This window comes from Tiliqua scincoides, chromosome 5 (genome assembly GCF_035046505.1).
Source record: "Tiliqua scincoides isolate rTilSci1 chromosome 5, rTilSci1.hap2, whole genome shotgun sequence".
NCBI classification, from domain to species: Eukaryota; Metazoa; Chordata; class Lepidosauria; order Squamata; family Scincidae; genus Tiliqua; species Tiliqua scincoides.
In genome coordinates, this window is record NC_089825.1 from 138,806,438 (window position 1) to 138,834,168 (window position 27,731).

The 27,731-nt window shown below is 45.3% G+C and overlaps 1 protein-coding gene and 1 pseudogene across 1 annotated transcript; both read left to right on the forward strand.

Annotated features, from left to right (window-relative positions):
• The first annotated feature begins 16,203 nt into the window (after window positions 1-16,203).
• Window positions 16,204-17,142, forward strand: LOC136653871 (olfactory receptor 4Q3-like; annotated as a pseudogene).
• A 6,141-nt stretch (window positions 17,143-23,283) lies between these two features.
• On the forward strand, window positions 23,284-24,222 carry LOC136653872 (olfactory receptor 4Q3-like). The gene has a single exon (XM_066630746.1). It carries the CDS (start codon window positions 23,284-23,286, stop codon window positions 24,220-24,222), a length of 939 nt encoding a protein of 312 aa, XP_066486843.1.
• Window positions 24,223-27,731: the final 3,509 nt, after the last annotated feature.

The window sequence follows — 27,731 nt, forward strand, 5'->3', positions numbered from 1 at the left end:
TTTTGCTGACAGAAGCTCTTCATCCCCGGGGGAATAAATACTTGGAAAAAGCACACAAGCCCTCAAAAGTTCTGCTGTTTACAAGAACTTCAAAACCAGTCTCATAATTATCCCTTTGGGGATTGAGCAGCAGTCAGCAGTGTCCAGGATGCGGATGTCTTTGCCAGCCTTAGGAAGAGGCTTTGAATACAGAGGGTAAAATCCAAGGACCTCAGATTGCTAGAAGATTATATCAAGGGAAACATGAGAGGCTCTCTTAATTTTCAGATCTTTTCAAACTTTTCAGTAATTTTCAAAATACAAGATCTTGGGAAGCGGGGAATGAGTATTGGTACGAGTGTTTTCATTCAAACTTATTTACATTTGCAACCACAGTTCCCTCATTTTCATAAGAGCATCATTCTGGACCCCACCACATCCCTCCCTCTGTTTCCTTTTGCACACCTGGATTTCTTGCATCTCTCTCTCCCATCATTTTGACCATTCTTGAAAGATCAGAGAATGAAGTGTTACTGTGTAGTGAAGCTTTGACCACTGAGATGGAAGGTGCTAGCCCAAAATCTCCTTCGAGTGTGAATTGCAACAACTGTGAGTATTGCAGTTCTTTCTATTTCTGTGTAGACTTCTAAAACTGCTCCTTTTCTTTCCTTGGTTAAGTCTCTATTTGCAGCTACAGGTTGTTTCAAAATCTAAATTCATATATATGTTTGACTGTGAATCATTAAGGCTGCTACTGACGTTGCTACTGGTGTAAATGGAATAATTATCACATTTTGGGGTTCCCAATTTTGCAACACTCAGGAAGCCCAATTCTACCTCTGCCCTCAGCCAGCACAAGTCCCTTGTGCCAGCTCCTGACTGTCATGAACATGCCATAAAGTATGTTTGCCACTACTCGGGAGCAGGCTGGGCTAGTGCACCAAAGTGCTCTGACCCAGCAGAGCCAGAGCTGTGCTGGGACAGGGTGAGTTTGTGCCGGCCTGGGTAGGCCAGCATAGGGGGTGGGGGAGGACCGAGGAACAGAGGCAGAGGGGCATTCCAGTGCAGGGGGAGAGTGGTCTGTGGGGAGGCTCAGGCCCTGGAGGGGGTTGGGGCTGGCTGTGGCAGCGCAGGCTAGATCCCAACCCCTGGCTGTGGCCTGAGCGGTGTAATTCAGGCTGCTTGGATTTGCGCCCATGAAATGTGCTCAGTTCCAAGTAACTCCATAGGGCAGCCTGTGGCGTGGCTTGGAGAAAGGGGACTAAGGGCACAATCATAACCAACTTTCCAGCACTGAGGTAAGGGCAATATGGCTCTAAGGTAAGAGAAGAAATGTTCCCTTACCTTGAGGAGGCCTCCGTGATGCAGCAAATGCCCCAATTGCGCAGCTGTGTCAGTGCTGAAAAATTGGTTAGGATTTGTGCCTAAAATCCCTTTGCTCTGAGTTACACCCGGGCCACACCAAACCTGCACTGAATACAGCATAGGCTAGTAGGCCTGCTTGTTTCAGTAGGCTAGGATTGTACCCAAGTGGTTTTCATTAAAAAAAAAAAAGGGAGATTAAAGTGATATGATGAATTGTAACGGCTAAAAAAAGAACAGAACATTACCAGACAATTAATCAAAGTATGGAAAGCGCTTTATAAAAATTAAAAATTTTTGCGCTATAGATATTGGGTGCAATCCTAACCAGGTCTACTCTGAAGTAAGTCCTATTTTGTTCAATGGGGCTTACTCTCAGGAAAATGTGGTTAGGATTGCAGCTGAAAAGATTTATTTAAAATTTTACTGTTAATACCAGCGCATATTTACAATACTTTAAAATCAGGCCGTATCTCTCCAAAAATTCTGATATACAAATTGCTCAATGCAACATCGATTCCACATAGTAACACTGAAAAAGGAATGTAACAGAGTGCCAAATATACAGTATGGACACCATTTAAAGTTAGTCATTTCATTTTGTCTCTCTGCTTTTACATGTACAAAAGCTGTTAGTTTTGCCATTGTCTAATATTTCCACCTTCTTCCCACCCACTCATTGATAGTAATAAGTCTCCAGTATTTTGCATGGAATATTCAGGCAGCTGAAAAAATGTATGCAAAATATTCCCCCCTTTCAAATATATAGTAAAAGAGAATCTAAATTGTTTGTTCAGATGAGATTTTAATTTCGACAGAGAAGCCTATATGATACATAGGTATAAAATTAAAAAACACAGTGTAAATTCTGTATAAATATAATTATGAGCCTTTATATAAGGAATTTAATTTGTTAATAAAGCAATGTGAAAATTCAAAGCTTTCATTTCCTGATGCAATATCAATAATAGATACATTATCTCTATTTTTTTGTTTCTGTATTTACCGCTCACAACTGAGTATCCCCAAATTAAACATTCAAAGAATGTTAATGAAATGTGTCTTGACCAAAGCAAACAAAAACACTAGCAGCCTAAGCCTAACCCTTGATGGAACAGGCAGACCAGCTGGCTTGCCCCATATCCAGAGCAGGGTTGGGGTTGCCTATGGGGTTGCCTATGGCTCCCCCTGCCCTGGAATGCCCCCTCCTGGGCCCAGCCGTCCCCAAGCCTCTGCGTTAGTCTGACATGGTTGCGTGAACCTACCCTTGCGCCAGCTCTGCAAGGCCCTTGTTGGCCTCCAAAGGGCAGTGGATGGATGTGTGCCAGCCTTCCTCTTCTCTTGGTGGCACCAAGGTGCTTTGCAGCACTTTGGCGACTCCTCCGGGTTGGCACAAGGAATTTGCACCGGCCCAAGGGCTGATTGGGATTGGGCCCTACACATTTTTAGACTCTGTTTAGACTCAGTTCTCCAGTACTTTATGATGAGAGAAAGCAACAGATCTACTTGTTCTGAGTATAAAATTATTATTGTATGGAAAGCAAGCAATTGCTACAGATATTGAAGAGAATCTTTTTGCACAGTTGAACTCTCTTATGCTGAAATTAAAAATCGGTTACATGGGATGACTCTCCCTGGAATGAAGTTTCAAGGTAGGACACAACCTAAATCCATATTTTTTCTGCCTTCAGAACTCCAGTAATGAAAAAGAGCAAATCCTTGTGGAATATGCAAATGTCCTGATCAGACCAGAGGTATGTGTCATATTTCATTTATGTCTCATTCTTCCTCCAAGGGGCTCAGGCAGCATGCATGTTCCTCCTTTTTTCCTCACAACAATCCTGTGAGATAAGCTGAATTCAGCCTGTTTGACTGGACATGGTCACCCAGTGATCTTCATGGCTGAGTAATGGTTTGAACCCAAGTCTCCCCAATCTCTGTACAACACTCTGGCTACTGCATCACGATGTCTTCATAGCCCTGAACTGTCCAGCCCTGCAACTTGCAGTATTTTTAAGTGCAATAGTAGAGCGGAACTTGGGAACTTCATGCAAAACCAGCACTCTACTACTGAATTACAGCCTGTCCTCAGTTGTCACTGCTATGCTAGTTACTGTGGGAGGTATTAGCTAAGAACCCAGTCCTATCCAACTATTGGCTGCTGATGCAACTGGGTCACTATGGTGTGCACAGCATCCTGTGGTGGTGGTGGGGCAGCAGTCATGGAGGTCTACTCAGTGTAAGGGAATGTTTGTTGCTTCACCTTGTGGCTGCATTGTGGCTGCACCATCACTGGATTGTTGGATAGGATTGGGCTCTTAGTGTATGCCAGAAATCCACACTTATTCCACTTATGTCCAGCAGAAGCCAATTGCAAGGCCTGCAGATTAACAGTGTTCCATTTGTTTCTGTGCCTTGAACCAGCCATCAAGATGAATGGGTCTACTATTACAGAGTTTTTCTTCCTGGACTTCTCCTGCTCTAACTGTGCTCAGTTCATCCTTTTAACTCTGGTCTTGACCTGCTACATCACCATCCTTGTAGGAAACTTACTAATCATGGTAACTGTGTGGTCTGAGCCCAGGCTCTTTCAGTGCCCCATGTATTTGTTTCTTGTCAATCTGTCCCTCCTCGATATGTCATTGGGCTCTGTAGCAACCCCCAAACTAGCAACTGACCTATTGAACAGTGGCGGAACTATTTCCTTTAGCGGTTGCATGGCCCAGATATTTGGTCTCCACTTCTTTGGAGGTGCAGAAATGTTCCTCCTCACTGTCATGGGCTATGATCGCTATGTGGCCATCTGCCACCCACTGAGATACATAACCATCATGAACCGACAATGTTGCTTCAGTCTCGTCGTATTTTGTTGGATGGGAGCACTTATTCACAGCGTTTTTCAGACAGTGGTGATGTCTCAGCTACCATATTGTGGAGTGAATGTGTTGGATAATTTCTTCTGTGACATCCCACAGGTAATCAAGCTGTCCTGTTCAGAAACCTATGTTGCTAAGATACTCATGGTAGTCAGTGATGGCCTAGTAACTCTTCCTTGCTTTCTGACCTTGCTGCTTTCATATGTCATCATCCTGGCCACCATCTGTGGCCATTTTGGGAAGGGTGGTAGGAAGGCTCTGTCCACTTGTGGCTCCCACCTCACAGTGGTTGGCCTCTTCTATGGGCCCATTGTTTTTGTGTATCTGAAGACCTCCTCCAGCTCCCAAGTGGACAAAATGGCCTCCATGTTCTACATGGTAGTCACGCCTGCTTTCAATCCCCTGATCTACACTCTGAGAAACCAAGAGGTGAAGGAATCCATGAGGAAATTGAAAAACAAGTGTAGACACCTCCTGTTTCCTCAGTGCAAGATTTCCTTTCCCTATCAATTACATTGTTGTATACGTGAGCCCTAAACTTCAATGGATTATTTGCACTTTCTGCAGCAACTCAAGCACAAGCTGATCTCACAGATAAGTTGAGAGCAGATTTTGAGCAAAACTAATGGCATTTCCTATGACCATTGTATAAGTTGGGGGGGGGGGTTAAACTTAGAGTGGGTGTCTGACTATAATTTTGTCTTATTTTATCCAAAGCCAGACCCTGAAAAATAACCTATCAGTAATTGTTACCTAAGAATTGTATAGTCTCTAATTTAATAAAAATATAGTAAAAGATCATATGATACATTTTTATTCATTAACTTTTTTAATTCTCGTCTTCACAACCTTTTTCTGAACACTATCAGAATAAGTGCACTATAAACATACCAGTAGGACCATTAATCTAATCCTTTAAGGTGCCTAGTGTGTCAAGCCAGAGGCTCAACTTATACAACATATAACACATAACTGGGAGTGTGCAATTCAGTTCACAGTGGAGAGACAAGCAACAAGCAGTGAGCACAAGCAAGCTCAGCTACACATAGTTGCAACCTGATTTACTCAGAAGTAGACCCATTGCTTTCCATCAGTGTTCTTCTCAAGTAATGGTTCATTGCATTGTAGCTTTGGACTTTGTTTCAGATGGAAATGACAATTACATTCTGGTAAAGTTTAAAAACCAAACTTCTGCCAAACATTTTCAAAATAGAATGAGGGTGGAGAAGGGTCAGGTGTGATCCTGCAAAAGAGAAGGAGGCTTGCTTGATTAAAATGGTGGTGTCAAGCCCTTGCTTGCTTTTTTCTCAGGAGGAGTGAAAAGGTTAACTTTGGTTGCAGCTTGCAGCCTCGTTGCCCGGGAGACTAATTGCCTTTAATTATCTCTGCATTGGCCTCTTGCTCTCCTCTGGGCTTCTCCTGGCTGCCACAATGTGACTCTCAGATAAGATGAGGCTTTACACTTGATTTATTGACAGAAATTTCTTGCCTTATAGGCGAGTACCTACTATATTTTAAATATTTTTTTAGTTTTATTTCATTTTTTAATTAATTGCTTGCTGATATGCTTATGGATATTATCTTGCAAATTTTTTTCTATATGTAACTGCCTGTTACTGAATGTGCTTGTCATGCTAAATGATTTCAAATGGTTGATATTCCTTATTATATAATTTTGAACTTAATCAAAGAGTATCATTAATAGTTGAAATGTTCAGGTCCTGTATTTTGCTTGCTGATTCAGCAGCATCAGAGTGGACTGCATCTATGAATAGCATGCTTTGGATTGTATCTCATTGTATGGATATAGACAATCTCAGCAGAATTATGATAGAGGTAATACACTAGCTGTAGAATGCAGACTGCTATGAACATGAGTATTTTCGAGGAGGTCAAGAGTGTGTTCCTACTGATGAATGAATGAATCCTCTCCCATGGACTCCATGGTCCACCACACCAGTTACAATTTAAACATGTATGCTTTCATTTGTGTGCTCAGAACATATGACAACTGAGCAGTGGCGTCGCTGGGGGGTGGGGTTCAGGAGATGCAGGCTGCACCAGGTGATGAGCACGAGGGGGTGTGTGTGTGACACCACTACTGTCCAAAATTTCTAAAATCTTAGTATTTTCAAATAGTACCATCATGTTATATATCATTCAATGTGTGATTTCATGCAGAATGCAATGAAATGAACTGCGTTGAAATATCTCTATTCCATCAAAAGCCAGGGCTTTTTTCTAATGGAACGTGGCGGGACGGAGTTCCGGCACCTTTTTGCAGGGGCCCCTTCCCTTTGGAGGCATTCCAGGAAGGGGGGGGAGCAAAACAGAGGCATTAGCTGGGTGGGTGCTGGGGGGTGCAGGGTGGGCGGGCACCTGGCCCCTGCCTGTCTGCACAATGACCCCCTCCTGCCCCATCTCCAAGCTCTCACCTGAGCCCAGCCTGCCTCCCCTCCCCCTGCGCTCTGCCCCCAGCGCAGCTTCTAAGCCAGTGTAGGGTGCGGGCGACATGCGCCGATGCCGAGGAGGATGGACAGCCAGCCAGGGAGACAGGCTGTGGCACTCAAGGAACACCCAGGTACTGGCTTGGCAGAGGAGGGGAAGGAAGCTCTAACAAAAACCCTTGACTTCCGACGGGCGGACTTCCCTCAAATGAGGAGGCTGGTTAGAAGGAGGTTGAAAGAGAGGGTAAAAAGAGTCCAGTCTCTCCAGAGTGCATGGAGGCTGCTTAAAACAACAGTAATAGAGGCCCAGCAGAGGTGTATACCGCAAAGAAAGAAGGGTTCCACTAAATCCAGGAGAGTGCCCGCATGGCTAACCAGCCAAGTTAGAGAGGCTGTGAAGGGCAAGGAAGCTTCCTTCCGTAAATGGAAGTCTTGCCCTAATGAAGAGAATAAAAAGGAACATAAACTGTGGCAAAAGAAATGTAAGAAGGTGATAGGGGAGGCCAAGCGAGACTATGAGGAACGCATGGCCAGCAACATTAAGGGGAATAATAAAAGCTTCTTCAAATATGTTAGAAGCAGGAAACCCGCCAGAGAAGCGGTTGGCCCTCTGGATGGTGAGGGAGGGAAAGGGGAGATAAAAGGAGACTTAGAGATGGCAGAGAAATTAAATGAGTTCTTTGCATCTGTCTTCACGGCAGAAGACCTCGGGCAGATACCGCTGCCCGAACGGCCCCTCCTGACCGAGGAGTTAAGTCAGATAGAGGTTAAAAGAGAAGATGTTTCAGACCTCATTGATAAATTAAAGATCAATAAGTCACCGGGCCCTGATGGCATACACCCAAGGGTTATTAAGGAATTGAAGAATGAAGTTGCAGATCTCTTGACTAAGGTATGCAACTTGTCCCTCAAAACGGCCACGGTGCCAGAAGATTGGAGGATAGCAAATGTCACGCCTATTTTTAAAAAGGGAAAGAGGGGGGACCCGGGAAACTATAGGCCGGTCAGCCTAACATCTATACCGGGTAAGATGGTGGAATGCCTCATCAAAGATAGGATCTCAAAACACATAGACGAACAGGCCTTGCTGAGGGAGAGTCAGCATGGCTTCTGTAAGGGTAAGTCTTGCCTCACCAACCTTATAGAATTCTTTGAAAAGGTCAACAGGCATGTGGATGCGGGAGAACCCGTGGACATTATATATCTGGACTTTCAGAAGGCGTTTGACACGGTCCCTCACCAAAGGCTACTGAAAAAACTCCACAGTCAGGGAATTAGAGGACAGGTCCTCTCGTGGATTGAGAACTGGTTGGAGGCCAGGAAGCAGAGAGTGGGTGTCAATGGGCAATTTTCACAATGGAGAGAGGTGAAAAGCGGTGTGCCCCAAGGATCTGTCCTGGGACCGGTGCTTTTCAACCTCTTCATAAATGACCTGGAGACAGGGTTGAGCAGTGAAGTGGCTAAGTTTGCAGACGACACCAAACTTTTCCGAGTGGTAAAGACCAGAAGTGATTGTGAGGAGCTCCAGAAGGATCTCTCCAGACTGGCAGAATGGGCAGCAAAATGGCAGATGCGCTTCAATGTCAGTAAGTGTAAAGTCATGCACATTGGGGCAAAAAATCAAAACTTTAGATATAGGCTGATGGGTTCTGAACTGTCTGTGACAGATCAGGAGAGAGATCTTGGGGTGGTGGTGGACAGGTCGATGAAAGTGTCGATCCAATGTGCGGTGGCAGTGAAGAAGGCCAATTCTATGCTTGGGATCATTAGGAAGGGTATTGAGAACAAAACGGTTAGTATTATAATGCCGTTGTACAAATCTATGGTAAGGCCACACCTGGAGTATTGTGTCCAGTTCTGGTCGCCGCATCTCAAAAAAGACATAGTGGAAATGGAAAAGGTGCAAAAGAGAGCGACTAAGATGATTACGGGGCTGGGGCACCTTCCTTATGAGGAAAGGCTACGGCGTTTGGGCCTCTTCAGCCTAGAAAAGCGATGCTTGAGGGGGGACATGATTGAGACATACAAAATTATGCAGGGGATGGACAGAGTGGATAGGGAGATGCTCTTTACACTCTCACATAATACCAGAACCAGGGGACATCCACTAAAATTGAGTGTTGGGCGGGTTAGGACAGACAAAAGAAAATATTTCTTTACTCAGCGCGTGGTCGGTCTGTGGAATTCCTTGCCACAGGATGTGGTGCTGGCGTCTAGCCTAGACGCCTTTAAAAGGGGATTGGATGAGTTTCTGGAGGAAAAATCCATTATGGGGTACAAGCCATGATGTGTATGCGCAACCTCCTGATTTTAGGAATGGGTTAAGTCAGAATGCCAGATGTAGGGGAGAGCACCAGGATGAGGTCTCTTGTTATCTGGTGTGCTCCCTGGGGCATTTGGTGGGCCGCTGTGAGATACAGGAAGCTGGACTAGATGGGCCTATGGCCTGATCCAGTGGGGCTGTTCTTATGTTCTTATGTTCTTATGAAGCTGGCTGGTGCAGACCCATGACAATCTGCAGCACGAGCCTAGGCATGTCTACTCAGAAGTAAGTCTAATTGTGCTCAATGGGGCTTGCTCCTGGGAAAGGGTGCATAGCCTTGCAGCCTGAGAGCCCAAGCCTATGCATGTCTACTCAGAAGTAAGTTCCATTGTGTTCAATGGGGTTTACTCCTGGGAAAGTGTCATAGCCTTGCAGCCTGAGAGCCCTAAGCTATGCATGTCTACTCAGAAGCAAGTTCCATTGTGTTCAATGGGGCTTACTCCTGGCAAAGTGTCTTATCCTTGCAGCCTGAGTAGACAGGCAGAGGAGGGGTTCTGAGGCTGCAGTCCTCTCCACACCTTCCTGGGAGGAAGCCCCACTGCCTCTAGTGGGACTGACTTCTGAGTAGACAAGCAGAGGAAGGGGTCTGAGGCTGCACTCCTCTCCACACTTTCCTGGGAGGAAGCCCCATTCACTATATTGGAACTTACTTCTGAGTAGACAGGCACAGGATTGGGCCCTGAGGCTGCCATCCTATCCACAGTAAGCCCCATTCACTAAAGTGGACTTCTGAGTAGACAAGATTGGGCTCTTAGGCTGCAATCCTAGGCACTTTCGTGGGAGTAACCTCCATTGACTAGAACAAGACTTACTTCAGAGTAGACATACCTAGGATTGGGCTCTTAATCCTGGCAGAGATATATACCTGCACCCATTTTCACATGCTAAGGGCTGGTGAAAAGGGATTCTACATGTGTACAATGTGCTGTCCAGCCTTCCCAGAGATCCTCCTCATCCTTCCCCCACAAGCATGCCCTCTGCCAGCCAGCATTTGCAGCTCCTGTCCAGCAATGCACAGCAGCTGCTCAAGGCAGCAGAGAACATACAATTGCATGCCAAGCACCTTCCCAAAGACACAGAGTATTCTGATACCTGAATTAAACCATATTTTATCGCTTGTTTGCAAACATAGCTGTTTCTATGTGCACCTAAGGACCCCACTCATGTAAAAATTCCTTTTTTGTTCTTACTCCCACAGTTGCTTAGAGTAATTTTACTACATGGAACTCATGGAAGCCATTTTTCAGAATCCATTCACTGCTTCCTCTCCTCAAAGTAGTGCCACACTACATACTACACAATATAAGTGCACCTGTACAGTATTTTCCCCCTGTGTAGAAAAAGTAGCTGGGAGAAGAGGATGTGGCGATTGACAGCCCAATCCTATGCATGTCTACTCAGAAGTAAGTTCATCTTTAGGGGGGAAGCACATAAAATATTTTATTTCTCCAATAAAAAAGGTTTATAAATAAATAAACAAATAAATAAATGATTAACAAGTTGTGAATTCCTGCACCTTTTTTTTTAAACAAAAAAAGTACTGTCAAAAGCTATAGCCCAACACCAACAACAAAAAAACAAAACACCATTGTATGGGAAGAGGTCCATGTGCGGGCTGATGCACTGGCCTTCCACACTGGGTGGTGCAAATCCTAGTGACACCACTGCAGCTGAGCATATCCCCTGCCACATTATAACATGCAGCTTTGCGAATGGAGGCTGCACTGTGTTCTCTGCTGGTGGTGGTGGGGAATCAGACAGCCTGCAAAGGCATTTTGGACTTACCCCTTGATAGCTGCCTAATCAGCTCTGGTTATCCTTGGACCTATGCCAGCCATTTTGCTGGTGTAAGTTCAAGGAAAGAAAAGGGGCATTGGAGGGTTCAAAAAGGGAATAGGATCCTGGCACAAGTCACTGTTTGTGGGACCATTTTTGGAAAGCACAGCAGATGTTTCACAAATCTGGTTCCTGCCATGAACAATGAGCAGGTAGGTTACAGGGATAAGGCCTCTGCTTCACAATTTCTGGCAAGCAAGAGTAGACTATGCTGGGCTAGATGGATGGATAACCTGTCTTGATATAGGGATGCTTAATAGGTTGAAGCTGAGACTCCACCATCTACTTGATTGCCTTGCCCAGAAAGTGGAGACTCCATACTGTAAGTCTTTAAAATGTTCTGCATCCAGAAAAGTAGCTTTCAGACTGAATGTCAGGGCCCTACTGTCATTTTGACACAAGAACTTCGTGCAGTGCAAATGATACCTGAACACATTGTAGGTGCATACACACCTCAAGTGGGCCACTGAGCAGGGATATTGTCACTGTCAATGAATGGAAACTGAGAGCACAACCTAGAACACAACCATTGGTTTACTACCTCTGCACATTAGAGGGGAAGCATAGAACGGAGGGTAGATGGTGCCCATATACCATTCTATGGACCTAACATGCTGAACAATTTCTACTACCAAGCTGACCTGTATAGCAAGAGTGGGAGCACCAGCAAGAAGGGTGGCAATGCAGCCAGGCTGGCTGATGGACTGAAATAGTCCCTGGCACTTACCTGAAAATGCTAACATTTAGCCCAGGACCTCAGCAGACCCACAAGAATGGCTGCCCTAACAGTAACACAGTCCCTGTAAAGTTGCTTCTCGTGAATCCCATCCCCAGAGTCCTACCCCAAAGAAGCACTCAAATCATCCTCAATCTCCCCTCAGGAGTGAGAAACTTGACTTTTAACCAGCCTTGTTCCAAGTCGCTCATGATACTCTTACATGATATTCATGCTATAGCCCAGGGGTGTCCAAAGTTTTTGGCAGGAGGGCCACATCAGTTCTCTGACACTGTGTCGGGGGCCGGGGCAAAAAAAGAATCACTTTACATTTAAATGAATAAATTTACATAAGTTTACATAAATGAATATATTAAAGATGAACTTATATGAATGAATGAAGGTCTTGCAATAGCTCAAGGCCTATAAAAGGCCTGGCACAAAGCAAGACTAGCCTTTCCTTCATTGCTACTGCTGCATCACAGATGCGAAACAGCAAGCAGTGGAGGGAGCCCTCATCCCACAGCTCACACGAGAGGGCAAACAGTCTCCCTCACGCTGAGAGAAGTTGCATTGGGCCAGTGTGGGCTTCAACAAATCTTAGGAGGGCCAGAGGCTCATTGGAGACTGGAGGCTCCCTGAGGGCCGCATTGAGAGGCCTTGAGGGCCGCAAGTGGCCCCCGGGCCGGGGTTTGGGCACCCCTGCTATAGCCTGATAATTCTTCCTGGAGAGCTCTGGAGTTTCCCCTAGGGAACTTTCTGTGCCAACACAAGATACCTCATTTGCAAGTCCTGAGCATTCATGTGTGACACTGCAAAAGAGACAAAACTGGCCATGTGACAATCTTAACAGAGAGCCAGGGTAGTGTAGAGGCTAATGTCTTGCAGTTTGACGAAGTAATATTGATGTTGAGATCTTTGCTCAGTCATGGAGTCCATAGGTTACCTTAGGCAACTTGGTATCCATTACACCTCTGTATCTTACGGGGTATTTGCATCCTTGAATCCTCAACCCACCTTACAGGGAGGTTGTATGCGACACTGAATTTCTTGAAGGAATGGTGGGGTTAAAATTATACACACAAACTACTGATTTTGCTGGCTTCAGCTCAACACCCCCCGGTGGGAAAAAACCCTTGACAGCACCCAGGCCGCATAATATCTATTGCATACAACAAGTTCCAGATCTTCTTAGATTTTAATCACCCCATGTGGGACCAAACAGCAGGCAGCTCTCTCCAGGGTGCTGACAACTGTGTCAGTGCCAAGACGGGACCTCAGGCATTGTTCACAGTGGGTGGAATCAAAAGGCTGTGGATCAAAGGAGGATACTATAAAGGGGATTTCAACAGGAGTCTTCCTCTTACTTTCAAGGGAGGTTGAAGTCAGTTTGGGAGAAACAATATTTGTCTGTGAAAATATCAATTTGCATATTTGCATGGAGGGACATTTTTCATTTTTGTGCCTCAGTGACATTTATTTTCATTAGGATCTTCTGGGTCACAACACCTTCTGTTCCTGTTTCCTTCCTTTTGCTTACCTGATATTTTTTACTTCCTTTCTCATGCTGGTGAGTACAGTAGTTTGAGAAGCTGGAGGGTGGCTTAGGAATGGTTGATTGACACTGAAGGCTTCTGCAGGGGATCTGCTTTGCATGATTGGAACAGAGTGTCCAGTGCCTTCATTGGACACTATAACCACCACCTAAGTGGTGTTATTGATGCTTGCTCTGTTTCTTTTGCTATGCAATTGCAGTTCTGAATTGTTGCAACCACAATTCAAGTTCTGAATTGTCAGCAATCACAGTCGTGTCTTGAAAGTCATTTGAGGGTGATTTGATAATTGTTATGAATACAATTCAATGGCTTCTTAAGCACTGCCTGCTAAGGGGTGTGCGGATTCTGCCTGTCCTATCCTAATTTTTGAATCCTGCCGACTAGGCCAATTTGTCCCATCCAAATATCCCAACTCCCTTCTAATGCCTGCTTTTTGGCTAATTAACACCCTCCTTTTCCAAGAAACAACAGCTGTGGTGTGCAAAGAAATGAACACAGAACTCCTTATCTATAGCAATTAACAAGAATTTATTGCTACAGACACTCCCTGCAAGTCCTCTTGTCCAGAGGCTTTCCCTCCCCAAAACTCCACTTAACTCAGTGGGTGAAGGTTTGACACCTCCAGTCCAAGTCCACAGTTCAATCTCCAAAGCAGTCCAATCTTCCCAGTCCAGTATTCCCAGTCCAATCTTCCCAGTAGCAGTCCAATGCAGCAGAGTGTGTGTCCAGCAGAGTCTCAGTAGTCCCTTCCTCTATCTTCTCCAGAAGAGTGTCTCCTCCAGCAGGGTCCTGGCAATCCTCTCCTCTGTGTGTCCTCCAGCAGAGTTCTGGCAGTCCCCTTCTCCCAGTGTGAGTCCGTCCGGGTGTCCCTCTGGGTCAGGGTTCTCTCTCTGGTCAGCGTCCCGCTCTGGTCAGCCCTTTGCTCCTTCTGAAGCTGCCTTTTATCCTGCAGCCCCTTGTTAAGTCCAAATGCAGCTCAGCTGTGAGCTACCTTGTTAGCTCGAGTCCCATCAAGGTCAAATGAAGCTCAGGTGTCCAACCAAGTCTCCATTGGCCTTGATTGATTACAGCTGTGGAGCCAGCCCTGCCCTTCCCAGAGCTGTCAACCAGCTGTCAAAACAGGGAATCGCTGTCAGCACCACATCATCCACCTGATGATCTTCTGATCTTCCATTACACTGTCTTCCCTGTACTTACACTGCAACTACTTTGTTTTCTGTGCAGTTCTGGGGGGGGGGGGGGAATCACCGCTCAATCCTATCAAGAGGTTTGTCTGCTGGAATCAGCTTTTCTGCTGTGGAACTTGCTTTATGGTCCCAAGGTAAGGGAACAAATGCTCCTTTGCCTTGAGGAGGTCTTTGTGACTGCCCTTCCACAGTGGTGTAGCTAGAGGGGATGCAAAGCACAAGGTTTTGCAGGGAGCCTCATCGCAAAGTGCACGTGGCCCCTCCCCTTCCGAGCCATTCTGGGTGCTGGGAGCAAAATGGAGGCGGAATGCTCCCACTACCCAAAATGGCTCCCAAGGGGACGGGGAGGGGCCACCTGCACACCACGGTGAGGCCCCCTGCCCAACTTAGTGCTTTGCACCCCCTCTAGCTACACCATTGCCCTCCCTCATCACAGGATGCAGCACATGCCCCATTGGCACAGCTGCATCAGTGCTGGAAAGTTGCATAGGACTGGCAACTAACTAGGGAGGACAGAGAGAATGGAGTGGGGAGCTGAGCAGATTGGGATGAATTGGAAGGGGGAAGGGGATATGTTGGAGACGGAAGAGGATGTCTCCCAGCCTGACAAGCACCAGATGTTATGCCCTCTGGAGCCTCCTGACAAACCCCACTGTCTTCTTGGAATAAAGCCAAGCTCTTCTTGGAATAGAGCTATATAGCTTGTGCAGGTCCAAGGAGACCCATTGGCTCAAGGGGCTTAGAGAGGGGTAAGAGAATTTTCCTTACCTTTCCCAAGCCTCCTGATCACCCCCTCCTCCCGTCCAGCATGCAGTTTTGGTGCGTCTGCATGCTATAGTAGGGAAAAGGATAGAACTGGGTTGTTTAAGTAGTACCAGTCATCATCACGATTAGCACCATGAATGTATAGGGATTGCTCCATATTATGAATAATATTTTCACCTCCCTTCCTCCAAAGAGTTCAGGATGTCACATGCAGCATTGTAGCGACTGGCCCGATAGAACCCCCTGAGCTGCCACAGATTGAACTGTGACCTTCTGCATGGAAAGCCTGCACACTTCCCTGAGATCAAATCCCATCTCTAAGCCACTGCAGGAAGAGTTACCTGTCTGTATGCCAGTTCTGAATTCTTCCTGCACAGAGACAGGAGTTAGGACTCTTTATAGAATTCAGCATCATGAAAATCTCAACGGTCATTAAGAATCACAGGGCTAAGAAATTCCTAAGAAACTGAATCTCAGAAGTTACAGTAGAAGCATTTCCATCAATCAGGGACTTCAGTGAATTACATAGCCTACAAAATCCTTCTGTACTCCTTCTGTTTAGCAGATGCAAATAAAAACAAATCCCAGAAACCTTTTTTAAAAAACTTGTTATCTATTGCTCAGTTTATTTTATTCTTGCTTATTGTTTTAAGTTTTCAGTATTTTTATTGTACTGCTTTTATTCAAAGTTTAGGCCAACTTGACCTCTTGTATGGGTTGGAGATTGGGGTCAATGTGTTCTAAAATTAAAACAAACAGAAAAACTGAAATAAGTCCTCATAAGGAACTAGATGCAGATATAATTAATTGGTCTATTCACATGATTATTTCAAAAGATTCATGCTCTTTCCAGTGACTGATTTATTGTATTTCTACCTTGACATGCTCACACACAACAATGAATATTGCCTGAAAACCATTGTGTGTGTATAGTCATAAGGAAAGAGCCTGGAAAAGGTCTAGAAGTTGAGAACTAAAGAAAGAGGAGTGGAATCACCTTGATTTTATTCATAATTCCAGGAGGGTAAAAGAGTCTGTTATATAGAAAGTCAGGTTATAAATTACAGGAATAAAATGATTAAAAAAATTTGTGTCTGGGTTGAAATATCGCTCACATACTTCATTTTTTAAAAATTGCACTAGAACCAACCATCAACATGAATGGCTCCACCATCTCAAAGTTCATTTTGCTGGGCTTCTCCTGTTCCCACATTGCACAGCTCTTTCTTTTTGTCCTGGTCTTGGCCTGCTACACCACCGCCCTTCTGGGAAACTTCGTAATTATGGTGACCGTGTGGTCTGAGTCCAAGCTCCTTCAAAGTCCCATGTATTTCTTCCTTGCCAATCTGTCCTTTATCGACATGTCTTTGGGTTCATTGGCTGCCCCAAAATTAGTGACCGACCTATTGAACAGTTTCTCTATCATATCTTATGGTGGCTGTATGGTCCAGCTGTTTGGTCTGCACCTCTTTGGGGGTGCAGAGATGTTTGTCCTCACTCTCATGGCCTACGACCATTGTGTGGCCATATGCCACCCACTGAGATATACATCCATCATGGACCGGCAACGCTGCTTCAGTCTACTGATATTTTGCTGGACAGGAGCCTTCATTCATTCCACTGTCCAGATGGTGGTCATAGCCTAGCTACCATTCTGTGGACCGAATGTGCTGGACAATTTCTTCTGTGACATCCCACAGGTAATCAAGCTGGCATGTGCAGAAATCTATGTGGTTGAGATACTGATGCTGATCAGTGGTGGCTTAATAACTCTACCCAACTGTCTGGCTGTACTGGTTTCATATGTCATCATCTTGGCCTCCTTCTGTGGCCGTTTTGGGAAGGGTGGTAGGAAGGCTCTGTCTACCTGCAGCTCCCACCTGACAGTGGTTGGCCTCTTCTATGGACCCATGGTTTTTGTCTACCTTAAACCCTTCTCCCACTCTCAGGTGGACAAAATGGCTTCTGTGTTCTACATGGTAGTCACCCCTGCCCTAAATCCTCTGATCTACACTCTGAGGAACCAAGAGATGAAGGGAGCCATGGGGAAATTGAATCACAAGTGTAAACTCCTGCTGCTGCATCAAAGGGAGTAGATGTATGAAGTTTCATTTCATAGGCTCCTAGAACTTTGTCCACTGTTGTCCATGTGAGACCTAAGTTTCACCAATTCTGTATTACTATTTTGTAATATTATTATAATAGATGAGATTGATGAGGATTAAATATTTTTTATTATAATAATTGATATACATTGTTTGTATTATGACATTTTCATTGAAATGTGTTCTTATCTTTCTCCTGTGTTTTTGGGATGTTGCAATTTCTATGGGGTTGCACTATACCTTAGGGAATGTGATGGGAGGATGAGGGCTACTGTTTCAGAGATGGTTATAGAGAAAGATTCATGCAGGCATGGCCATCATGGCTACCACCAGATTCAGAGGGAAGATTTCTCAGGCTTCCAGGACTGGAGCAAACAATGGAGGATGGCTCAGGCCAGTCTATTCGTTGTGGTGATTCTTCTGAATTCCATTCTTTTATTTCATTGGTACACAGTACTTGCACATAGTACCATAAATGCCTTGAGGCAGCAACACCACTCAAGCCAAAATTGCCTACCCAAGTCAATTTTTGTCCAATCCTGCATGGCCAGCATGGATTATCATGGTACGAATCCATATAATCTAGATGAAAAATATGAACTGTGGATGCTGCTTTTCCTGAAACTCAGATCAAGCCTCAAAAACTCCATTTTGAATTCTGGGTGCCACTTTGTGTCACCCACCCTGGGAAAAGTATGTACTCCCATTATGCAAACTTTTTATTCACTGCCTAGTCTCCATTAAATATGTGCCGTTATTTAACCTCCTTCTTGTGTCTGTATTTTTCAAGCCATCCCTGAATGCTCCCTTTCAGTGTAGCTGTTTATTGAATGCAGCCTTTGCAATATGCGTGTGATGCATCTTTCACCTTCCATCAGTGTCTTTCTGGTATCCTCTTGTCACCTCTTTGTTTTGAAGCTGTGCCTGCATTTCAAAGGTGCCCATTGTGTAATGTGCCCTGCGCACCTGCATTTTGAGTCGAAGTGTTCCCATTGATTGTGTGCCAGAAAGAGGCACATCAGCACCTGCTCTGAATCCATCCAAACACCAGTTTGCACATAAACACACTAGCGCAGAAACATCCAGAACCCCTTTTACACCCCAATAACCAGGTGAACATGCTTATTTTGAGAGCTGTACATAAGCAGCAACTCCAAAACCCCATAAATAGTGAAGGGTTCTGACCAGCCGATGGTCACCCCATGTTGCATGAAATCAGAATTTCCAAATCTGTTCAGGTCCCTGCAAGGCTTCCCCCAACCATATCATCTGTGGGTACTTATTAATATGCTTTCTTTTCCTTTCCACTCACCCTTCTTTCTCTCATCTCAGTTTAAGGACTGGGCTAAAAATTTAGAGTTTCTCAAAAGCTTCTTCCCCAAAAAATCAATTGCTTTTCTACTTCTCTGTTAGGTACATTTCACAAAATATGGTTAATAATAATAATAATAATAATAATAATAATAATAATAATAATAATAATAATAATAATAAATACAGGTATTTCTATACCGCCTTTCTTGGTCCTCAGATTTCCCTTAGACTTTATGCAAGGCAGTTTACATAGGCAGGCAAATTAAATCCCCGTAGGGATTTTTACAATTTGAAAGAAGGTTTCTATCTGTCAAGAAACCACAACATTCAGATGTTTCTTTCTTGATCTGGTCGCACATTCTGGCCTCCATCCTCCCACACTCAGAGCAGATGGAATAGCTCAGTTCAGCTTGTCAGCTGCTTCAAGGTCGCACGGTGCCGGTGGCCTCGAACCAGTGACCTTGTGGATGTTATCTTCAGGCAAATGGAGGCTCAACCCTCTAGACCAGAACTCCTGCCTAATCTATCGCTTTATTTGTATCCTTTCCTGTAGCAACTCTTTTCTCCAATAAATCACTTGTATCTTTGGGCACACTCTCTTGTCAATCTGTTGAATTGATTCTTAATGATGCCGGTCTTCACCTCTATCCCCGAAGATCCCTTGTTCCATGGGCTGCTCCAACAGGGAAGGTCAAAGCTGGAGAGAATGAGTTACTCTGATTCTCAGGAAACCAACCCTGCATTCTTTGTTAATTCCCTGAGGATGCAATCCTAACCCCTTATGTCAGTGCTTTCCAGCACTGACAAAAGGGCAATGCAGCTCTGAGGGAAGGGAACAAACATTCCCTTCCTTTGAGGAGGCCTCTGTGAGTGACACCCAACTGCAGGATGCAGCACATGTCCCATTGGCACCACTAAGCCAGTGAAGGAAAGCACTGACATAAGGGATTAGGATTGCGCCCTAAATAAATAATTTGAGCACTGTGGCAACATTAACCCAGTTTACCTTCAATGCCATGTAAGCAGTAATCACAGTCGAGGACCTCACATGTTGTGTTCACTTGTGATTTAGCCCCCCCACACACACACAGAGATCGGGGGGGGGGGCTTGTGAAAAATTGTAAAAGGGGCCAGCCAGATTCAAAACACCTGCCATCATCGCAGGAAAATCCCCCATATGTCTAACACCAGCCAGGTGAATCTGGTGTTAGACATAACACAACAGCATAACACAACAGGAAAGAAGCACTCGAGGCTAATATGTGAAAGGAGCTGACAGCAAGTAGGACGGTAAGTGTGAGAAAGACGGAGGAATGGCAGCAGGAAGTGCTGAAGATCCAGGAAGTCATTCAATTTTTGCTTGGTCTGCTCTAAGAAATTATCGCCATTGCTTACTGAGATGCCACAAACTATCTGATGGGCCTTGCTGCTCAAGAGGTAACAGCAGCTACCACTGATTTACAACTGATTCTATGTGTCTGGTGACCTGTGCTTTGCTATGGGTGCTTTTCAGCAGTTGGCACTGGTGGCATGTGTGTTCTCCCAGTGCGGCAGTGTGATAGGCTAGGGCTGTTGGAGTTGAATGGCTTAATCCTAATATCTGATTTATGGCAGTGGGGCAGTGTCATGTAACTGATTTGTGAGCCTAGTTTGTGCAACAAGGCTGCCAGCGCGCATCAATGTGCAGGATGGTGGAGAGGCGTCCTGGGAGAGTGCCAATAAGTTGGCGGTGGAGGTGGGCGGTGGGAGAAATGGGGCAGGGAAGGGAGGAAGGGGGCAGTGTCTGGGTGGGGGAGAGACCTGAAGTTGTCATTCTTGCTGCACTAGGTGATTTGGGGCCAGTTGTTCTCTGTTAGTAGTGTGCCTTAGAGGGGGAGGGAACCATGTTTGCCACACTGAAGATGGGCACAATGCAAATGCCATCAATGACCTGCTCAGTTTTTGCTGAGGTAGGCTCTTCTTCCAAGGGAGAAAAAATATTGGGGGGAAAAAGTACACATGCCTTCGGAAGTTCTGCTGTTTACAACAACTGCAAAACCTTTTTTTCATTTGTAATTGTCCCATTTGGGACTGAGCAGTAGCCAGCACTCCCCGGGATGCTGACATCTTCATCAGCTCAAAAAAGAGCACAGGATTTGAACACAGGGGGTGGAATCCAAGGACCTCAGATTGCAGCAGGATTTTATCTCAAGGAACTGGAAGGACTCCATCCTCTTCATTTTCAGATGATATTGTTGAGGGGGGAAATGGGTGATTTCATTCAAATCCCCCCTTTGTATAATTGTATGGAGAAGGTTATTTAGATTCTTGTTCTCAGCTCTCTCATTTTCATTCAAGTGTTATCCTGGACGACACCATCTTTGCCCTCCATCGGTCTCTTTTTGCTCACCTGGGTTTCTTGCATGTCTTTTTTCCATCATATCTGAGCCTTCTTGAAAGACCACAATGTGTGGAGGATGACAGATTGCCTTGCAATGAAGTCTCGATCGCTGAGATGGATGGTGCCAGTCCCAGATACCTTCTGACTGAACTGAAATCAGTGTGAGTTTTGCTGTTTTTGCTACAATTTCGCAGACTCTGGAGTTTGATCCTTTTGTTTCCTTGTTGAAGCTTCTTCTTCTTCTTTAATTTTGGAAGAAGTCCCTAAGGATGTTGCTACTGTTGTCATTGGGGTAATGTCCCATTTGTTGCATTTTGGACTTGCATTGCAGTTTGCAGCACTCCGAGTGACTTGCATTGTAAAAACAGACCTTCCGAAGCCATGACTGACAGCCCGGTCCGAACCAATTTTCCAGCCTCAATGCAGTCCTGAGGTAAGGGAAGGAATATACCCTTACCTTGAGGAGGCCAGGGATCTGCTGGTTCCACCCCGCTCTCGTCCCTGTTCCCCCCACTCTACCCCAGAACACCTCACCCTGAAAGTCCTTACTGCCACCCAGCACTCTTCCCTTGCTCCGGGCAGTATTAGTCCATCACTGGGCTCAGCACCGATTGGTGCTGGGCTGGTGCCAGCACTCCCTACTCGGAGGGTGCCATAAACATGCTTTACATCACGTTTATGACATCCAGCGGCAGTGCTCCTCATCCTTAGGTGAGTTCCATCCTCAGTGAGTTCCATGGTTGAATAGGAACCTGAACCTAGGTCTTCCTCATCCCTGCGTAACACTCTGGCTACTCCATCACTGTGGCTCTGTAGTGGGTAGCACTGCCCAGCTCTGCTACCTGAGGTCTTCTTTACTGGCAATGGCAGGAGTGGAACAGGGAATTCTGCATGGAAAGCCTGTGCTCTGCCAATGAACTACAACTTGTCTTTATGTGTCATTACCCTGCCAGTTACTGTGGAAGGTATTAACTGTATGTATTTAAAAATTCTGCACTTATTCCACTTTGGCACACAAATACATACTATGCAAAGATGTCAGAATAGGGACATTTGATCATCTCAACTTCCTTAAGAAACAAATTAACAAAACATGGTTTCTAGTCCTCAAGTTTCTGAATGCCTACTCAATGTCTAGTGAAATACCAAGTGGAAACTGAGTGGTATTAGCTCAATCTTAGTCCCCAGCAGGAACAGAGAAAGCCAGGGATGGCCACTTGAGTTAACTCGTGTCATGGATGGCATTGAATCGCAATCAACCTGTGACTTGGTGCCAGTGACTTAGAAAAGCGTTTGGACCCAAATTGACTTGAGTCCCGACTCACTTTTGTGCGGGCTTGCAACTTGTGTGTGTGTGTGTGTGTGTGTGTGTGTGTGTGTGTGCTTGCTTACTTGCCACCTCTGTGTTGTGTCAAAGACCTTGTGAACCATCTGAAAGCTGGTGTTCATATCGACAGCAGTAGAAGACAAGGTAGGAGCCGGGTAGGTTGGTACCAGGAGGTGGGGGCTGGGGGGTGGAGGAGAGGAGGAAGGCTTAAGTTGTTTTTTGGGGGGGCTGCATGAGTCTGGTGGGAAGAACCTGAAGAATGTAGAGCCAGCCACAACATGGCTATTTGAAGTCATTCAAGGAGAGTCTTGAATATTGGTCTGAAATTTTCCTTTGCATGCAATAAAATGATAAGGGGGCCTGGAGTTTAATCGTGAAATGTTAATTTACCACCCAATCCTATTGGGCATTTAGGACAGCAGGTTGTAAATACTGCTGCGCTGCTGTAAATGATGCATTGCCACCATGCGCGAAGGTGGCAGAGGGGAGCGGGCCAAAGTGTGGGGGAGGCAGTTCAGGAGCAGGAGGGAGTGGATTTCAGAGGCGGACACACATGCCTGATTCTCTCCACCTTTCCCAGCCCAGACCAACCCCCTGAGGCTCCTCAGTCAGCAACATAGCTGGTGCAAGTCCAACAAAACACACTGGCAACCAGGCAGCCTACAGGGAGGTAAGGAAGAAATGTTTTACTTATGTTTCCTGGGTCTGGTCACCCCCCACCATTGAATGCAGTACAGTAGGCACAGCTGCATGGCATAGAATGGAGAGGGATAGGATTGGGGCATTAATTTAATTTTTCATGTGTTTATTCCACCTTTCCTCTAAGGGCCACAGGGTGGTAGCCATGGTTTCTTCCCACCATTTGTACTCCAACCAACCCTGTGAGGTAGGTCAGGCTGCAGGACAGGCTGCAGTTCACCAAGGATGCCTCATGGCTAAGCAAAGATTTGAACCTGGAAATAAGAACCTTGCTCTTAAAAATAAAAGCAGGAGCTTGTGGATTCTATTCATGGTACCAGGACGGAGAAGCTACTGGGTTTGGAGAGGTGAGTAAGGCCTGCAAGGGTTAATGATATTCTCTTTCTTTCTCTGACTAGACCCAGCTATCGGGATGAATGGGTCAACAGTTGCAGAGTTTGTCTTCCTGGACTTCTCCTGCTCTCGCTCTGCTCGGTTCATCCTTTTAACTCTGGTCTTGACCTGCTACATCACCATCCTTCTGGGAAACACGCTTATCATGGTGACGGTGTGGACTGAGCCCAAACTCTTTCAGTGCCCCATGTACTTGTTCCTGGTTAATCTTTCCCTCCATGATATGACATTGGGCTCTATAGCATCTCCCAAACTAGTGACTCACCTGTTGAACAGCGGTGGAACCATTTCTTATGGAGAATGCATGGCCCAGATATGTAGCCAACACTTTTTTGGTGGTTCAGAAATTTTCCTCCTTGCTGTCATGGCCTACGATCACTATGTGGCCATCTGCCACCCACTGAGATACACAACTATCATGAACCGACAACATTGCTTCGGTCTCCTCATATTTTGCTGGATAGGGGGACTCATTCATGGCATTTTCCAGGTAGCAGTCATGGCCCTACTACCATATTGTGGAGCGAATGTGTTAGATAATTTCTATTGTGACATCACACAGTTGATCAAGCTGGCCTGTTCAGAAACCTCTGTTGATGAAATACTCTTGATAGTCAGTGATGGCCTAGTAATTGTACCCTCCCTTCTGGCCTTGCTGGTTTCATATGCCACCATCCTGGCCACCGTCTGTGGCCGTTTTGGGAAGGATGGTAGTAAGGCTCTGTCCACCTGCAGTTCCCACCTGTCAGTAGTTGGCCTTTTCTTTGGACCCAGTATCTTTGTGTATCTGAAGCCCTCCTCCTACTCCCAGGTGGACAAAATGGCCTCTGTGTTCTACATGGTGGTCACTCCTGCACTCAATCCTCTGATCTACACTCTGAGGAACCAAGAGGTGAAGAGAGCCATAGGGAAGTTGAAAAACAAGTGTCAATGCATTCTGGTTCCTCAGAGGGAGTGAATTTTCCTTTTCCTAGCAAAGATGTTGTGCGTTTGAGCCATAGATTTCAATGAATTGTTTGCCATTCTTACACTATTGTAGAACTATTATTATTATTATTATTATTATTTTGGTAATTATTTATTTTTTCACTGACTGTTGATAGTTTGCCAGTGGATATTTTGTTATAATACCCTTAAGTATGAAATGCTGGGACACATGTTAGGAAAAGCTCAAAATCCACCTCCTTCCATGTACAGTGAAAGGATCTAAAATAGCAAGGCTCCACAGTTGCAAGCAATCATAGACATACCATTAGCTTGACAGGGAAGCTTAATAGGTTGAATGGCTGACTAAAGGGAGATGACTCCACAAACCTCCTGTTGCCTTGTCTTGCCTTGACTTGTCACACCAACCATCTTTTTGTCTGGAAGACTCTACATGCAAAGATGAGGGCTGAGGTTGAAACTTCTCACTGGGTCCTTGTCTCTTATCAAAATCTACACTTGGAAATAAAAATGTTTTGGCAATGAGAAAGCACATACCTTGATCTGAGCTAATGTGATCAAGTACTTGTCTCCCCTTCTTTTAATATTTTATTAATGGCAGAGTATTGTGATTTTTAAAAATGTTCTACCTCCAGAAAAAAAACCTCCAGATTCTCTGTCAGGGACCCACCAGGATTTTGGCACTAAAATAATATAAATCAAATTTATTCAGAGTTGCATTTCCACTACATTTTTAATCCACTTCCAATGCATTTCTGTTACCCCAATACATTCTGGAGACTGTAGTTTGTTAAGGGTAGCTCTAATAGCTCTCAGATGCTTTAACAAAGTTCTGTCCCCTCCACACAGAATACATTAGGGCAGGGTGTTTGGGATGAGTTCAAGAGTACATGCAGTAGTAACCAGTAGCTGTCAATCAACCCTTAACCTAAATGAAGACTGGCAGCCCAATCCTGGGCATGTCACTCAGAAATAAATCCCATTGTAGTCAATGGAGCCAGGGCCTAGGAGAGGGGAGTAAAGGGGATAATTTGTACCCGGGCCCAGGGTCAAAAAGGGGGCCCAGGAGCCAAAGGAGGGGCCCCAGAAATTTCCTAGGGTCTTATTTTTTCCAATCTATTCAGACTTGTAGCCTTCATGGGATGCTGGGGACACTACCACAAGCATTGCAGCTGCAGTCACTGGCAAACCATATACGCTTAGGAGTGTGTTTGGTTTTCCGTATTACTGCATCTATCTGCCGATGCCACATGGGTGGGTAGACCAGGGCTCAGAAGACTTTTCCAGTTGTCTCCACCCTCCGTCCTGTTTTGCCCTTCCCTGCCCCCATTCTGCTTGCCCAGCATTAACCTGCCCTGCTCTGTTTCACCCCACTCCCTTTGCAAAGGGGCCCCAAAGAAAACTTCGTACCCCCTGATAAAATTCGTCTCAGAGGCTCTGAATGGAGCTTACTCCCAAGCAAATGTGGATTGGATCTTAGCCCAACAGCTCAATTCTTTGGGCTCTAGTGCTGTTGGTTCGCTCGTACGCTGACTCTGTGTGGTGCAAACATGTCACTTGGGAGCCCAACCTGGAGCTTCTCAGGTCTGCGCCAACTATTTAGTCAGCGCAGATTTGAGAAGCCCCACTGCAGGGCTTGGGGCTTTCCCCAGGGGAAGGGGATGAAAATCCCCTTCCCCCAAAGAGCCCTCCAGCTGCTTCCCAGCCCCCGCTGGATACAGCAGCAGCCATTTTTGCACCGTTGCTCCTCTGGGCACCGGGAAGCTCCGAATTAACCTCTTAAACTCTTTCGCAGTAACCTGGTAATCCAAGAAGATGCTGAAATCAGCTGTGCATCATGCACAACACTGTATGAGCTTTAAGCCATTTCTGCCCAACGTTGCATGTATGCAACAGGGATCAAACAGAAGACCATTTGGAAGTGTACATCTGTGGGCTGGGCAAAAATGGGTTAATGACAGTAGAACTGTGTTCTGATGTTGCAAAGGCAGCCCAGGGCAAGGATTTATGAGGATTGGTCTATTAGAGTCCATTCTTGCTCAACTAAGTGACTTTGGGCTGGTTGCTTTCTCCAGCTAGCTTAGCTTTCTGGGGAAGGGCACCATGTTTGCCACACTGCGGACAGATGGGGCACAAATTAAATAAATGAACTTTATCAAGCAGAGGACTGCGTGCTTTTTTCAAGTGCTTTTTCCCCATGCAAGATGAGCCTATATCAGTAGAACTTGATGCAGCAAGTTCTGCTGTTTAAGATAATTTCAAAAACTTTTTCCTTTGCAATTAATTAAGCCACTTGGGGGACAAGAGCAGGCAGCACCATCCAGCATGCTGATGTCTTTGTCAGTTTTAGGAAAAAAGAGCACCAGCTTTGAATACAGAGGGTGAGAAAGAAAAGGTCCTCATATTGCAGGAGGATTATATCCTGGGAAACTGGCTGTGCCCTCCCAGTTCCCAGAGGTGGTGAAAGATATGGGGGAGGGGGGAAGTGAGTATTCTCACTCCTACTCTCCTTTTGCATTGTTACATGGAGAAACTTATTCTAGTTCTCATTTTTCTCATTTTCATATGAGTAGCATCCATGACTGCACCACCTTCCGCCTCCATCTCTTCTTTTGCTTGCCTGGATTTCGTGCACCCTCCATCATTTCGGAGTCTTCTGGAAGGAACACAGAGTTTGTAGGATGCAGGATTGCCTTGTCCTGAATTCTTATAAGAACATAAGAACATAAGAACAGCCCCACTGGATCAGGCCATAGGCCCATCTAGTCCAGCTTCCTGTATCTCACAGCGGCCCACCAAATGCCCCAGGGAGCACACCAGATAACAAGAGACCTCATCCTGGTGCTCTCCCCTACATCTGGCATTCTGACTTAACCCATTCCTAAAATCAGGAGGTTGCGCATACACATCATGGCTTGTACCCCATAATGGATTTTTCCTCCAGAAAAATTCTTGATCACTGAGATAGATGGGACCAAACCCACCTCTCCCTTGAGTGCGAATTCCAGCAAGAGTGAGTATTGCAGTTATTTCTTTGACTTTGTAGACTGATCTGATCCTTCTGTTTTCTTGCTTAAGCCTCTTTTTGCAGCATTGAATAATATGTTCTAAATGTGCCTATGTTTTTGGTCATGACTCGCTAAGGGGGCGGTTTTTGGTGTACGAATCATTTATTGCAGTGTTTCACACACTGTGGGTCGGGACACACTAGTTGGGTCACGAGGCAATTTTAGGTGGGTCCCCATTCATTTCACTATTTTATTTTTAATAGACTTGATGCTCTCATGGTATGTGACTGCATTTGGGGAAATATTGCAGACCTGTACTTTGAACAAGCTACTATGTATATTCTTTTAACAATGATAGTCAGTGGGACTTACTCTTGGGTAAATGTGGGTTGGATTGCAGCCTAGGATTATTAAAAATGTTCCTGCTTGATGATGTCACTTCTAGTCATGACATCACTTCTGGTGGGTCCTGGCAGATTCTGATTCTAAAAAGTGGGTCCCGGTGCTAAATGTG

Coding starts and splice junctions, on each gene's coding strand:
- LOC136653872 (XM_066630746.1), top strand. CDS start 23,284: ATGAATGGGTCAACAGTTGCAGAGTTTGTCTTCCTGGACTTCTCCTGC.